The 15,324-nt window shown below is 40.9% G+C and overlaps 1 protein-coding gene across 1 annotated transcript in view; it reads right to left on the reverse strand.

The window, feature by feature from the left end:
* The window catches only part of Sur (Sulfonylurea receptor), a 244,947-nt gene that overhangs the window by 64,459 nt on the left and 165,164 nt on the right, over positions 1-15,324 (reverse strand). The window contains exons 14-16 of the mRNA XM_065232286.1: positions 15,151-15,288; positions 14,257-14,390; positions 13,950-14,046 (exon numbers count right to left, since the gene is read on the reverse strand). Of these exons, the coding sequence (XP_065088358.1) occupies positions 13,950-14,046; positions 14,257-14,390; positions 15,151-15,288 (369 nt within the window). The remainder of the gene's footprint in view (positions 1-13,949; positions 14,047-14,256; positions 14,391-15,150; positions 15,289-15,324) is intronic.

Genomic DNA, 15,324 nt, shown 5'->3' on the forward strand with positions numbered 1-15,324 from the left:
GACTTTCGGCTCGTAAGGCTTGACCGCACCAGCTCCGGGGGATCGCTGCGAGACGGAACATTAGTTGCCAGCTTCTACCAAGCTTCCAACTGAAAATTATCGAATCCATCGGAGTTGAGGTGAGCACATCGCTTGCTTCACTCACCATCATCGTGGTCTACTGCCCCAAGCAAACCAACATTAGGGACGGCTCGGCCGCAGACCTCCAAAAAGATATTACCCGAGCAAAGTCGAATATCAAAATACTATAAAAATGATATCTAATTATTTTTTTGAAATCATGCTGACCCCTTTATCCAAGACGAACTTTACGTTATTGTCCTCCGCTTTCGTAAATTCAGGATAGTCTTACTGGCAGATATTGAGAAGATATACCGCATGATCAGCATACATCCTGAGGAGTGGTTCCTGCAATGCATACTTTTCCGTTTCGACAAAGATCACCCTATAACTTAATACGTTCTAACAACAGTGACGTATGGATTGGCTCCGTCATCGTTTCTGGCAACCCGCACGCTTCATCAGCTTGCCGAAGACGAAGGCGATTCGTTTCCCCGCGCTGCAGAGGCGCTGAATCAAGATTTTTACATGGACGATTTCATTCGAGGAGAGAATAGCGTCGACTCGGCGATCAAATTATGACGAGAGATAACTGAGTTACTCAAACGTGGAGTTTTTCGACTGAGAAAGTGATGTTCCAATTCCCAAGCGGTCCTAGAAGGAGTTCCGGAGGATGACCTAGCCACTCAATCCAGTCGATCGTTCGATCCCGTAGATACAATTAATACGTTGGGAATCAGCTGGGAACCATCGACCGACCAGTTTCGATTCAGCATCAACGTGAGCATGAAGGAAGGACCGATAACTAAACGGAAAATTTTGTCGGAGATCGCACGCCTGTATGATCCACTTGGTTTGATTGCACCAATTGTCGTTAGGGCCAAGATATTGATGCAACAGTTGTGGATGCTGTCTTTGGACTGGGACGAGGAGGAACCCACCGAGATCCAAGCCAAATGGATGACTTTTATCAACGAGCTGCCCTACCTAGTCAGTTTTCGTATTGATCGGTATGCTTTTGGAGAGGGAGATGTACAACTACATTGTTTCGTCGATGCATCCGATGTTGCTTATGGCGCGTGTCTGTACGTGCGTACAATTGGAATCAACGGAGAAGACTTCCCTTAGTGAAGGTTGAAGTACTTACTTCGAAATCGAGGGTGGCCCCGCTGAAGAAGTGTAGTACTCCACGGTTGGAATTATGTGCTGCTCAAATCGCTGCTCATCTAGCTACGAAAGTCAGCAAAGCGCTGGAAATTGAACCTGGATCCATCTGGTTTTGGTCAGATTCGACGGTGGTCTTGCACTGACTCCGTTCCCCACCGCAAACATGGAAAACGTTAGTTTCAAATCGTGTGGCCGACATGCAAATCCCAACTCACGGCTCCAGGTGGCGGCAAGTTCGACAGTTCACGACGAGCGAGCTTTGGAGAAAAGGACCCGATTGGCTACGGGAGGGGTTGTCTTGAGCGCAAGACAACGTGCCTGACAATTCAAATCCCACCACCACGGAACCCCTTTATTACTCGATTTTCGTCGTACCACCGCATGGTACGGACGATAGCCTGTTGTCTGCAGTTGGTTGGTTGAAAACGGTTCAAGCTGAGTGCTACCAAAAGAAGCTGCGTGCTCTCAAGAAAGGTCAACCGGTTACTAACCAGTCCACGTTGAAGCTGCTGAACCCGTTCGTGGACACTTCTGGAATTATTCGCGTTGGTGGCCGGCTTAGACTCTCTGAAGAATCCTATGGTACCAAACACCCAATTCTTCTACCTGGGTTCCACCACTTCACACGAATGCTCTTGGTGTCGTACCATCGTAAATTATTACACGAGGGCATTTCACTCACTCTTGTCGTGGTTCGCGACGATTTCTGGCCAACCAACGGCAGAAGAGCCATTCGTAGCATAATTTGGAACTGCTACGGCTGTACTCGTACAAATCCCCGTCCGATCCAGCAACCTGTTGGACAAATTCCTACTGCGCGAATCACTCCCAGCCGGCCATTTGCTTCAACCGGCATAGATTACTGTGGTCCAGTGTACGTAAAGGCTAAACTCCGCAAAGGTGCACCTATCAAGGACTATATCGCACGTATGTTTCAGCACCAAAGCTGTTCATATTAAACTGGTTGAAGATTTGTCTGCATCATCCTCTGCATTGCGGAGATTTATTGCTCGTCGCGGCTTACCTGAACACATCTATTCGGATAACGCCACAAACTTCGCCGGAGCACGAGCTCCATAATCTCTACCAATTGCTCAACAACTAAACCATAAATGCTCGTATCGCTACCTGCATAGCAACGAATGGAATCAAGTGGCACATGATCCCCCCTCGTGCTCGAAACTTCGGTGGACTCTGGGAGGCTGCTGTAAAACTAGCAAAAAAAGCACCTACTTCGTCAAATTGGAACCACTTCGTTGCTGCAAGAGGACCTCGAAACAGTGTTGGTGCAAATCGAGGGCTGCATGAACTCTCGCCCTTTGGTCGTGTTATCTGATGACCCTAATGACCTTCAAGCGCTAACACCCCGACACTTTTTGGTGGGCTTTTCCCTGCAAGCTCTCCCGGAATCGGATTTGAGAGAGATTCCGATCAACCGATTGGACCGTTACCAGCTAGCTCAGCAGAAAGTGCAGCATTTTTGGTACCGATGGAGGACCGAGTACCTCAAGAAGCTGCAACGTCAAACGGCAATCAACCCACGAAAAGTCGACTTCCAAGTTGGCCAAGTAGTCATCCTGCAAGATCATTAGCTTCCACCGGTACGCTGGCCTTTGGCCCGCATTATGGAGCTTCACCCAGGACAAGACGACGTAGCACGTGTTGCAACCGTACGTACTGTAGCTGGAGTCTTCAAGCGACCTACTTCGAAGCTATGCCTGCTGCCGAGGAAGGAGGACGACATCGAAGGAAACGTCATGGAGAAAGCAGATCAGTAGCTTGACTCAAACTTGATGTAATAGAATTTCTTTTATGTATTACCAGTAATTCTCAGCGAAATATTCATTTCGGTGGCTGGTCTATGTTAGGTTAAGATCACTTTGAAGTTAAACAATTTAAAATCAAATTGGAATCCATCTCCAATGCACCGTTTGGCGTCAGAAACGCAGTGCATCACCCATAGCAGGAAAAATTATTCGACACTGAAATTCTTAGCAATAAAGTAATTAGTTTGATAAGTGAATAAATCGATTTTTTTTTTGGTAAAGTAACCGCGCCGTATCAGTAAAGTGCAAATCCGAAATTTACGCCCGTGATTCATCCCCGTATAAAACAATGGTGTATCCATCAGAATGTTTCGAGTTTTTTCGTCAATCATAGTCATACTGAGACGATGATGTATTCTCCAATCATTTGCATTTCTCAATTGCTCCACGGTTGGCAGCAGTGCAGAAATTTTATCAGATATGTACGGTTCTTCACGGTTCAATAGTGTTTTATTTTCTTGGATGAATTGTATGCGGATAGGCTTGCAAAACCTTGTTGATGCGTGAGAAGGATTTGTCCAAATGGTGACCTTATTCATTGATGGTTTGCAACTGCAGTGGCACTATAGCTGTCAATAGTACAGAGCTATCATCTGAAGACCAGAGGAAATCAATTGTTTATACTGTGGATGCCCACTGGTGCCATCACAGCCCCACGTGTGCAGCAATTCCATTTCCAATTCAATTGAACTGTCCACCAGTCCTTCCCGTTCCAAATGTTGCACGATCCTCTTACCATCCAAATCTACCAAATATGTGTACTTATGTTTTGAACAATTGTGTAGAACATTTCAACCCAGTAGAAGTTTAAAGAAAGTAATTATAAAATAAAAACTATTATTAAGGGATTTTCCACCAAAAACGTTCCATATGTCAATGAGATGAAGAAATAGCCACCTAATATCTTCATCAAAGCTTCTGGTTTTGATATTTTCTAAAACTTTGTACTAAATATGGAATTTTTTGAAGAAAAATAAATTTTGGATCTCACTTCTAGGAGGAGTCAATAGAAGAAGCTTTTTATATCCAGAAACTTTCCCAAAAACACCACTAGTCTAAAATGCAAGATTCATGAGATAATGACTTTTGACCGTGTTTTCACAGTTCTAGACCACTGTGCGTCGTTGTCCGAAGATGGCAAGCCGCCGTCGTTGGAGGTGGGAGGTAGGTAGGGGAACAATAAAACCTTCCGAAAAGGATAAAAGCGGCACGAATTCGAAATGGTCCTCGGTGTGTATGTGCCAACTGAATAAATGTGCAAAGAGAGAAAGTAGGAAAAGTTTCCCAGAGTGGCGCTGGCTGGCAGGGACTTGTTCGTCCGCAGCGGGAACCAAAGATCATTTGTTCCAATAAATTTGATACAGAGTTCCGTGGCTGGGAAGCTATTGTTGCCGTCCCAAAAGGGGGCAGGGTTTCCTTTGCAACTGAAACTGCATTCCGAAGAGCTACTTGAACGTTTAATATGAGCTATGAAGTACAGGGGGGAAATTCAAGAACCATAATTTTGCGTTTTCTATGCGGCAGATTTCTGCTGCTGCCACTGCTGTTGCCTAGGAACAATTATTATTATCGTTATTATGATGGTACATTATGACTATGGCGACAAGTTCAATTTGCTCCCACGCTTGTTGGAACAATGGCAGAAGTGGTTGTATAGCTACTATATGTCTATGAGTTACCGGCTTAGTTTTTCGAGTTCCATTGGAATCCGGTGGTTGAATCTTGCTAGAATGTTGAATCCCTTCTATCCTATTCCCTCGAACAAATCTCTTCCAAGCCAACTCAACCGCAAAATTAGAGTAAAAGATTAAATTCAAGAGCCGCATGGGAGCAGCACCACCCGGGTTCAGAAAGTGATCCGAATGCTTCCATGAGCAATTAACACTACAACTTTTACGGACAACAAACGCACAAAGTGGAAAAGATGAAAAAGTTTTCCCTTCAAAATTGTTCATGCTCGATGAAATTTATCAGCGCAGATAAATATAAACGTGTAGGTATACCTTCCTTGGCACAAACTTGTGAGCGATGGCGACGACCCTTCGTTTGCCGTTGCCACTCCGCTCAACCGCACGGCAGTCCCAGATATCTACAGTATAGTAGTTATTTCGGTAGTTACAAAGCCGTAAATAAGAAACGGGCGAAAGCCAAAAGCCGCCGGTGCCATTCCTCTTTCGGTAAATCTACGGGTGATATCGTCCGAGGAGCGAGGAGTTGATGATGAACTACCAAAGTGTTGTCGAGTTCCACCGATCCACCCGAGCGGAGAAAATTGGGTAGGTTTTCCGGAAAAGAAACTTTGCTTTGCCAGGCTATAGCATTAAGTTTTTTGTTTTGTTTTTTATACCGATGTGGAAACTTAAAGTAAACTTGGATCGTTTCGCTGAAAATTGTTGGCGGTCTTTTTGTAGCCACCAGTACCGGGCTGTTTTCTTTGATGTTTTTGTTTTGTGTTTTTTTTTTCTGAACGGGCTGGGAAAATAGCATCGTTTTAAACTTTGCAAGGAAACCATCCTGCAGGTGGCAGCATACGGTTGGCAATGAATTTAAGGTACAGCCGGTTATATCGTTATGACGTGCAAAATAATCGCACGCTATGAATATCAAAGCGATTGTTTTTATTCAGTGGCCTCAGCTAGCCTAGTCAGTAAAGGAACGGTATTTCCAAACCGGAGGCTGCGGGTTCGATTCCTGGTTTGGTCTTTGGCCAAATTTTCCTTGGCATATACTTAGTATCACTGTTCTTGGATCACAAAATACAAATTCATGCATTGGTCGACATAGAAAGCTCTAGAACACTAAGTTGAGAGTAGGCACAAGCTCAGCATCAACGCAAGGAAGAAGTAGGGTAAACGCCCCTTTAAGGAGAATCCTTGTTGAGGCTATTCATGAAATTCCACTTCGAATTTTCAATTACACAAATCTTGGAAATCAGTGTCCCGTTTCATTTGAAATTGCTACTTCATGTATGCTGCAGTGCAGCAAACGGGTAGTAACAACTTAAATGTTGCACGTGTCGTTGAAGCTGATATTTGTGCACTTAAAGTTTCGAAATAGTTTAGAGAATAAGGATGTCACAGCGAATCACCTTAAGGAGAAACGGCTATATATTTACCGTTTTTTCTTTAATTAACGGAACACTCGCGTACATCCCTTTTCTTGGGAGTTTGACAAAAGTTGTAGTAATTTTTTTTTTTCTTCAGTTGTAATTAAAATGAAAAGTTAGGAAACATTTTTGGACAACGCCTAAATCCTAGATTTGTCAACTACATATATGTGTGTGTATTCCCTCTAGAACCCACTGGCCGGCAGTGTTATTATGGAAGAACTCTCTCTACAATGTCGCATATATTGTCATTGGAGACAGCTTTAGTTCGGGAGTTCGAAGGTGATAGCTCTATTGCAGATCCAGCAACTCATCTCAGAATATCTGGAGAGTCACGCCTATCCCAAGGTTACTTTCATTTACAATAAACCCCGCATGTATGTATTACCACTATAGATTGGGTATTAGTATTACACACACACTTCCAGTTAAGAAAAGTTCTTTTGAATCGTGGCACGAATTTAGTTTGTTTTTTTTTTTTTTTCAATTGTAAAAAGTATTTGGACGGGTCTCACCATATTAATTTGATCCTGCAAATCCATGGGTTCCGTAGTTTTGTTTTTCTCTACGCTTTGCATCTCATTTCGTGATTCACCTTTGTCGTATAATACTTCCTTCAACAAACACAAATTGTCTTGCATTGCAATGGTCATCTGGGAGGAGGTTCGCGTCTAGTGCTTTCCCCAAGAACCTTTCGCGGCCACCAGCTACCACCCGTCTAGTCTTGGGCGTATCCAGCGAGGCATCTTTCATATTGCTCACAATCTGCGACACCGACAGCGGAAAATTAGCTGATTCACGGCAACGTCGGCCACCGAATCACCACCAAAACTCGCAACGGACATATTTTCAGCACGTTCACCAATTGGACCGGGTTCAAACTAACCCACGGTGACGAGTCTCTCAATAGAACAAAACTACGCGTCGAAAATGTGGCATCCGAACTCGGAGAACCGGGCTCCCGGGAGGCAATTTTCGACACCGAAAAATGAAACTGAAGCTGCGTCGTAGTCTTTGGAGGTTAGATTCAAGGTCAACCGAGTTACTCAAGGCTAACACAGGCAAAACACGATATATCCCTAAATGATAACTTTATGAACTCTTGAAGCTAAATTTCAGCACACAAATTAACAAATTTAAAGCACAAAATATTTAATTCGCTGACGAAAAATACTCAGCAAAAGAAAAACACGTCAGCTTTCAAGCGCGGCCTACTGCGATTCCATCCGGACTTTGATGCGTATTCCGTGAGGTTTGCTCAGTAAAGTGTTTTTTCATCCTAGATTGGTCAACAATATGGGACAAAATGCCCCATCTATCATATAATATGCCCCCTCAACAAAGGGACAGTATGCTCTATTAGACTGATGCAAAATTTGAAATGTTCAAACTTTTTGTTCACTGTCTTCTAGCCTTTTTCCATATTGCACTATTAACAAATTCTATTGCTATTCTTATGGGAAATTTTTTCAGCTACAAATTTGCACAAGGTCGTTTTTAAGCCAAGCGTCAAACTAAATATTTATTTATTGATTGATATTGCCCCGTAACGTGGGTAGATCACCTTTTCATGGTACGTTACGGGATGTAAGATCTACCACCGATTCCTAGTTCCGACTACTTCAAACTAGAGGAACAGGATTTTTTAGTAATCCAAGGAACACGTCTTAGTCATTGTTACTTTTTATGCCTTGTTGATAGTGACAAGACTCGGCTTTGTCCACCGAGGATGATCTTGAAACAAGGAAAAAATGAGTAAGTTAGTCTTCATCTATGTGATTCCTAATCTTCTATTCGTTGTTCCCTAGGTTTGAAGTGGTTAAGGCTAGGGTTCTGATGCATGGACATTATCGGTGTCATTCCTTTATTTTGTTGCTAAGGAATCCAATTTCGACTGACAAAAGGGCGTGCCTTTGGAGGGTGTTTCAGCACTCCGAAGGGTATAAATAGCGGGACTTTTCAATTAGACTCGGATCCTTGCTGCATTTATCGCTGTAAAAAATCGAATACTTCATCATTTCTCAATAGTGATGGAGTAATACGACTAAACTAAGGACACGGGATATACTAAAATAGATCAAATTACTGGTCGCAGTGGTGGTAGGTCCCGAACGAAGAGAAAAACATAGTTAAGAGATTGATAATCGTATGACATGACTAAGCAGCTGAATTGTGGGCAACACTGTATTATGCAGTGAGCCATGATTTTTTTGACCTATTCTACGCCCTAGAAAAACCAATGTAGCCTGCTGAACAGTTGATTGAACATAATTTTAAGACATCAATGACTGGAATCATTAAAAACTTATGTTCCTTATATTTAATCGAAAAGTGGTCTTGAAGAAATTTGTAGCTGAAAAAATTTTCATCAAGCGCAGCTATCATTTTCATAGGCAGAGTGAACTGGTGAATTTTGAGATAGATATGAATCAAAATTTTGGTTTTCCCATAGAAATTTCTAAATAAACTTCAAATGGTTTGTACCAAGTCAGTTTCTCACTAAATAAGATCAAATTTTGGGAGGCTAATCAGGATCCAATTTGGAACCGTTTGAGCACAGTGGAGCAAAAATTTCAAATTTTGCATCAGTGTAATCTGCCGTTATACGCATAACTGTCCCATGTTCTATGCAATCCTTATGCACCGTGGGACTCTTATGCGTAGAACGGCAGTAATGTTCTATACTAAAATGATAGTATTATTGATTGCGGAAATTGACAGCTGTCAAACTTGTATAGTAGAGTGTTTCTATTAAATACTTAGATTGCCCATCATTTTTGGATTCATAGTAATGCAAAGAAGTTTTGCTCCGGTGGGCGTTTTTACACTTCTACCTTAGTTGTTAATATTTACCGAAAATTTTAGCCGAATTCCTTTGTTTTTGATGTACAAATTAATACTGCAAACTAGACTGCACATAAGAAATGTGATTTCTAATTTTATTTTTGTTATTCTCTAGGTTGAAGTGATTAAGACTGGGTTTGTGATACATGGACTAAATCGGTGTCATTGCTTGATTTTGTTGCCAAGGAATCCTATATTGATTGACGAAGGGCACGCCTTTGGTGAGTATTCTCGCTTTTCGAAGGTTTTTTTTTTTTAAATCTTTATTTTAGAGATTTTTAGCCTGAGGCTAGTTTATCTCTTGCTTTTCGAAGGGTTTAAAGCGGGACCTTTACAATAGGGGGGAGTGGGCACACTTGTCACTAAACAATTGTGGATACTTGTATGCAACTTATTCCAGTCACAATCAAGTTACAGCAACTTATTTCGATGGAAGTGTGCTGCTTGGGTTGATCCCTAGTTTTGACTTTGGATGCATAGGGGAAAAGGATGCAATTTTGGCCTAAATGCCCATAATTTGTGCCCATATATCAAATCAGCTATCGACTAAATTTTCAATAGCGACCAAAAATATCCATTAGTACTGTCCGAATGACGCGTTCATATAGATAAAATTGATCAATAGAAGATTTTTAGCGATGGGCGCAACATGGCGAAAATTTCATAATTTTTTAATGAATATTCAAAAAGTTATTAGGAATGTTCATAATGGCTAAAAAATGTCTGAGGGAGTGAAAGCATACGAACTGCTCTCAAAAATATTTACGTTCCACAATCAGACACAAATGTCACCAAAACATAGACACAATTTTGTGCAAGTCAATCTTTCACAGCTTAATAGTTCTTGATGTGAGCTTTTGTATTTCCACTTGCCCCATTATCCCCTACGAGCTCATGAAATTAAGGGAAAGTAATGTTAAATTTGGCAAGGCATGATTATAGCGTGCTTTTGTCAACCATGTGTTTTTACAGTTTCATTAGTTTTCTAGAAGGCATATGATTCTAATGTTGGCCTATGGATCTAAGATTGGGCCCATCGCTAAAAATCTGCTATTTATCAATTTTATCTAGATGAACGCGTCATTGAGACGGTACAAATGGATATTTTTGATCGCTATTGAAAATTTAGTCGATTGCTGAATTTATGTTTGGGATCAAATAAGGGGCATTTAGGCCGACATTACATCCATTTCTCCTATAAAACTGAAAATATGTCCGCCAAATGTCCAGGGCAAGGGAAATTGACCTTTTCCACATTGGACCAAATTTGAAGGAGATACTTATTTTAGTCTTATTTTTAAGAATCTAAATTTTTGGGACCATCGAAGCACCTCTCAGTCTAAAGAAGCGTTTTCTATTTTTCATCATTTTCAAGAAAGCACTACTTTCTTTTACCTATATCTCCGGAACACATAAAGCTGCAATTATTATTATAGAGTGTTTTAATAAGACATTTAAACTAAGAATCTAGATATGAATTTGTTAATTTTGCACAGCGTTACCAAATGTTTTATATTTTCTATTAATGACTAAGAATGCCATTTTCTTAGAATTAGTATATTAAGATTTCCAATCTGATATCCCCATTATGTTCTCCAAATTTTTTTTACATAAGAATCATTTATTGAAGAGAAGTAATTTGCGCATTTCCTGAGATACTGCATTTTGAAGCAATTTATGTCTTAAAATATGAGAAGAAAAACAAGTTCTTCATTTTTTTTTTGTTTTTTCACCATTAGAACTTACTTAGAATAGGTAAGAAATTTCTTTTCTTTAGCTATTTGTTTGTATTACTTCTGGGTGAAGTTAACGATTTACACAGTTGAAGATGCTAATTTCAAATAACAGACTAAAGTGGTATTTTAAATACGATAGATGAAAGTATAAAGTTGATAGTTCCATTAGAGTACGGCAGTGTGAAAATTGTACCGTATGCGTGATAATGTTTGCACCATCGTACAAATAAGGTTCCCGTTTCACCTGTGCATACAATGCCTTGGTTTTCTTTGCATGCACGTAACATATAGCACATACCGTAGTAGGCTGTGTATAAAATTAAAGTGGCTGCGTATTCGTGATTTGTCCCACGCGCAAATGTTGCAAAAAGACATTTCAATCGCCGTGGGAGTGTCCCGGTGGACCATCATAAGGGTTTTAGACCGAGAAAAGAAAGGACAACTATCCGCGAAGGTGGCCACAGGTCGTCCGTGGTCAGCTCGGGTTCCGAGGGTTATCGCAGCTATCAAAAGGAAGATTCGAGTGAATCCAGTGCGTTCAATAAGGAAAATTGCAAAGGAACACGGGATCAGTGACTTTATGGCACGGAAGATCGTACAGGAAGATTGCGGGGCGAAGTCGAGGGCACGGAAAAAAAAACTCACATGATTACCAACCGCATCCGGGAGCTACGAGTCGAACGATGCAAGAAAATCTTGAACTTCTTAAGCGAAAAAATCCGGTAATCCTGTTCACCGACGAGAGCATGTTTACCGTCGATCGCGTATCAAATTCCAGAACCGACCGGTATATTAGTTCTATTCCGGTAAAAGACGTGGCCGACGAGCACAAGAACGTGTATCTGACCAAGCATCCTGCTAGCGTTATGGTGTTTGGATTGGTGGCTTCCGATGGCAACAAAAATGGACCCGGTGTTCATTCCAGAAGGTGACAAGGTCAACACGGAGGTCTACATCGGGATTTTAAGTAAGTATGTTCTTCCGTGGATCAAAGAACAGTACGGTTCGAAGCCAAATGTTGTATTTAAACAAGATGGGGCTCCATGCCACACCTCGAACTGCACTCAGAAGTGTTTGCAGGAACATCTTCCGTTCTGGGCGAAGGATATGTGGCCACCATCCAGCCCCGATCTTAATCCGCTGGATTACTCAATATGGCGCATCATGAAGGCCAAGGCCTGTTGTAAACGTCACCCGAGTACAGCAAGCCTCAGACAAACATTGACCCGTACCTGGAGCGAAATGGATCCAGACTACATTATTAGAACCTGCTGTGCATTCCGGAAGCGTGTGGAGGCCGTAATTACAGCAAGTGGAAACTCAATCGATGATTAACATAGTTCATGACACTAAAAAACATCCCCCCTTTGAATAAATAAAAAAAAACTCGAAAACGAAATATTTGAGAACTTTTTTAATTTTGAGAGTAGAAAGCGAGCAAGGACAACTTTTCAGGAAGGTACAAATCGGTTTGATCATCTTTATTTACCAATGACAGGAGCACATACCGTGTAGAGGTAACAATATCTGCAACTTCCAAACCTACGACTGGATGCCTTCCTTCAGATAACAACTTGAGTGCGGTACAATCGTTTCGTTGGTGAGGGGATACCCCTCACCAACCTCTCCAACGGGCGAGTTTGGTAAAGAGAGATGATCAAACCGATTTGTAACTTCCTAAAAAGTTGTCCTTGCTCGCTTTCTACTCTCTAAATACAATTTTCACACTGCCGTACTCTAACGAAACTATCAACTCTATACTTTCATCTCCTCATCTATTGTATAAAAATTACCACTTTAGTCTGTTATTTGAAATTAGCATCTTCAACTAGAAGAAACTTTGTTGAATACACAAATTTTCTATGTCTAATAGTTTTGAAGATATGAAACGATTTCTATGGTTACCCCTCTCAATTTAGTTTTTAATTATTAGCTATAACTTATAACTTATACATAATATCTAAGTTATCACCGTATTCTCAAAATAGAGGGGATCCATCATCGAGATCTGCCTCAAGAATTTCGCATGAACTGAGAAACAAGTTGTACAGCTCCATTGCATCATCGAACGATGTCAAACATAAACATCATCATGGTTATGGCGAGCGTCATCGTGGGAAAGTTCGTATCTCACCAGGATGTTTAGTTTTAATTAGCAAAGCTTGTTGCCGAGAAAGATAGGTTGCTAGGTTATAAAAGGTGCATTCTGGTGAGAAATAAAGATTCTTAGTTTAATTGTTTAATAGAGGGGCCTTATAGCCTAGTCAGTAAAGGCACGGTATTACCAAGCCGGAGTAGAGTATCATTGTGCTTGCCACACAATATACAAATTCATGCATTGGTATTGGCATCGAAAGCTCTCAATTAATAACTGTGGAAATGCATTTAGAACACTACGTTGAGAGCACGCAATAAGGTAATATGCGCTAAGCAATAAGCTTGAAATGCGAACAAGAAGAAGAAGTAGTTTAATTGTCCTTCAGACAAGTCTAGTTTGATAATCTTAGCTTTTTGAAAATCACTTTCTTTAACCTAATTTTATACCTTCTATGTATATACTATAATTTATATAATAAATTTTCAAGCATATAATGTTTTAGAAAAATACGAACAAAATAAAACTATATGTGTTTGCTTCAGACAGTATGTGGCTATGTGCATTTTTGCAAAGTTATAACACTTTTTAACTGTATTTGACTTTGTTTTTGACAGCATATAGATGGTGGCTAATCGGAACACAAAATCAACTTCTCTTTTTAATGCTTAGACTTTATACTACAAAGAAGATAAGGTCAGCGCCAATTCATAAGTTAGTGAATAGGGTCACGTTGAATGTTTGCCATATTCTATACAAAAACGTATCTAGAGGACAACTTAAAGAAGAGTAATTTTCGTTGAAACCAGGCCACCGTTGTCTCATGTTTTCTAAATATTTAAATATATTCGCTTGATTGGTTGAAACTGATGAAAAAATTAGATTCCCACTTATATTAGCATAAATTAATGCACCCTTCGCTCGCCAAGCGGCCTGCGCTATCTTTGTGGCCAAAACTTGAACTTCCAAATTGTAGTCCTAATTAATCCAAGAAACTTCACTCAAGACATCAACTCAATTGGATGCAATCCCAGAGCGTTATTTTTTTTTTTTTTTGTTATAGTTAAGTTTACAAAAAATAATAATTACAAAACATACCTCAAGTCAAGTCTTACCTCATAATACTCCGCACTGGTGGCATGGCTCTTTAAGAAGCCTATCCGTGAAACATTTTTAAACAACTTCCATCTCTCCCGAGCAGTTCTCCCTGGACTGAAATCATCGTCATCGAAGTTGATTTCACATGTTAAAACAGAGAGAGGGATGAAAGAAATAAATTCAAAACATTAACTTGACCAAACCATATTTCATTAAGTGCTATTCTATGGGACTTTATCGTCGCTTTCCTGTGCAAACACTCCTCGAAGGCCACTATTCTCATTCACACCTGCGACAAAGTCACGGCTACGCAAAACTAATTACCTTAATTGCGTCTCTTTGGACTGCTGCTCTTTGGCGATAATTGCATTCCACTTCCGCAGAATTTGTGGGTAATTGTTTTCGATTTCTGATAGTGTACCTGTTGCCTCCACGGCAGAGGCCTCCACTGCAATTATCTGAAAATGGAAGCACAGTCATTAGTAGTCAGCTTGAGCCCCGAGTCGACGCGACGCCCGACACACAACCACCGCCCGCCCCCATTTGGACTGCTTAGGGTAGTATGGCGGACTGTTGACGGTACGATGTGACATCTTGCCAAATATTTATAGTTGTTACGTTGGAAAATGGGCAAGCGCAATGGAGTTATTCGGGAAATAAATGGTTATTGACTCTTGATAATAAAATCATGACCGTAAGTGGACAAGTCAAATCAAATTAATGACACTTCTATCAAATGGCTGTACTTCCGTGAAGGATCCCAGTCGTCCTTTATCAAACGACGACAGCATCCCCATAGCACAACAAGTTGACTTCCACCTGGCATCGCAACGGACTGGTCCCTCTGTTCAGCAAGAGACCAATCATGGCAGCAAGCAGTGAATAGTAGTTTATCAGTTCTGTGAGAGACACTCGTGCTTCCGCAGATTCGTTTGAGATACAAAACAACCGAAAATAGTCATCTGTCGCAATTTGCTACCGGGTGCAGGTGCTACGAAGCTACGATAGACAACGCCCTCATTGTTCAAAGTTATCCCGGAAAATGGACAAACTGTTACGATTTCAATTAACTTTAAAAACGCTTCACACTTGAAAATGTTGTACTCTTTGGCATGATTGCAATTAAGGGTACCCATGTGAACTTTTCGAATGTGCAAGAAATCAAAACAATCCATCCCACACAAAACATTTGATATTTGCATTTTCGGAAAAACTCACATTGTCAGCCCTGTACACCAGCTGCAGCATCTGTGTCACCATCACAGCCGTTCGCTTCTGCCTAGTCAACATTCGCCGAATCCCATGGTCAAACACAAACTTTGCAACCTCGTTGTCCAACGACGAAAGTGGATCGTCCTATGGAAACAAAAAGAATTATTACGGCACTCATCT

This window comes from Ochlerotatus camptorhynchus, unplaced genomic scaffold, assembly GCF_037179485.1.
Source record: "Ochlerotatus camptorhynchus isolate MF236.1 unplaced genomic scaffold, CSIRO-AGI_Acam_v1.1 ptg000367l, whole genome shotgun sequence".
Classification (NCBI taxonomy): domain Eukaryota; kingdom Metazoa; phylum Arthropoda; class Insecta; order Diptera; family Culicidae; genus Ochlerotatus; species Ochlerotatus camptorhynchus.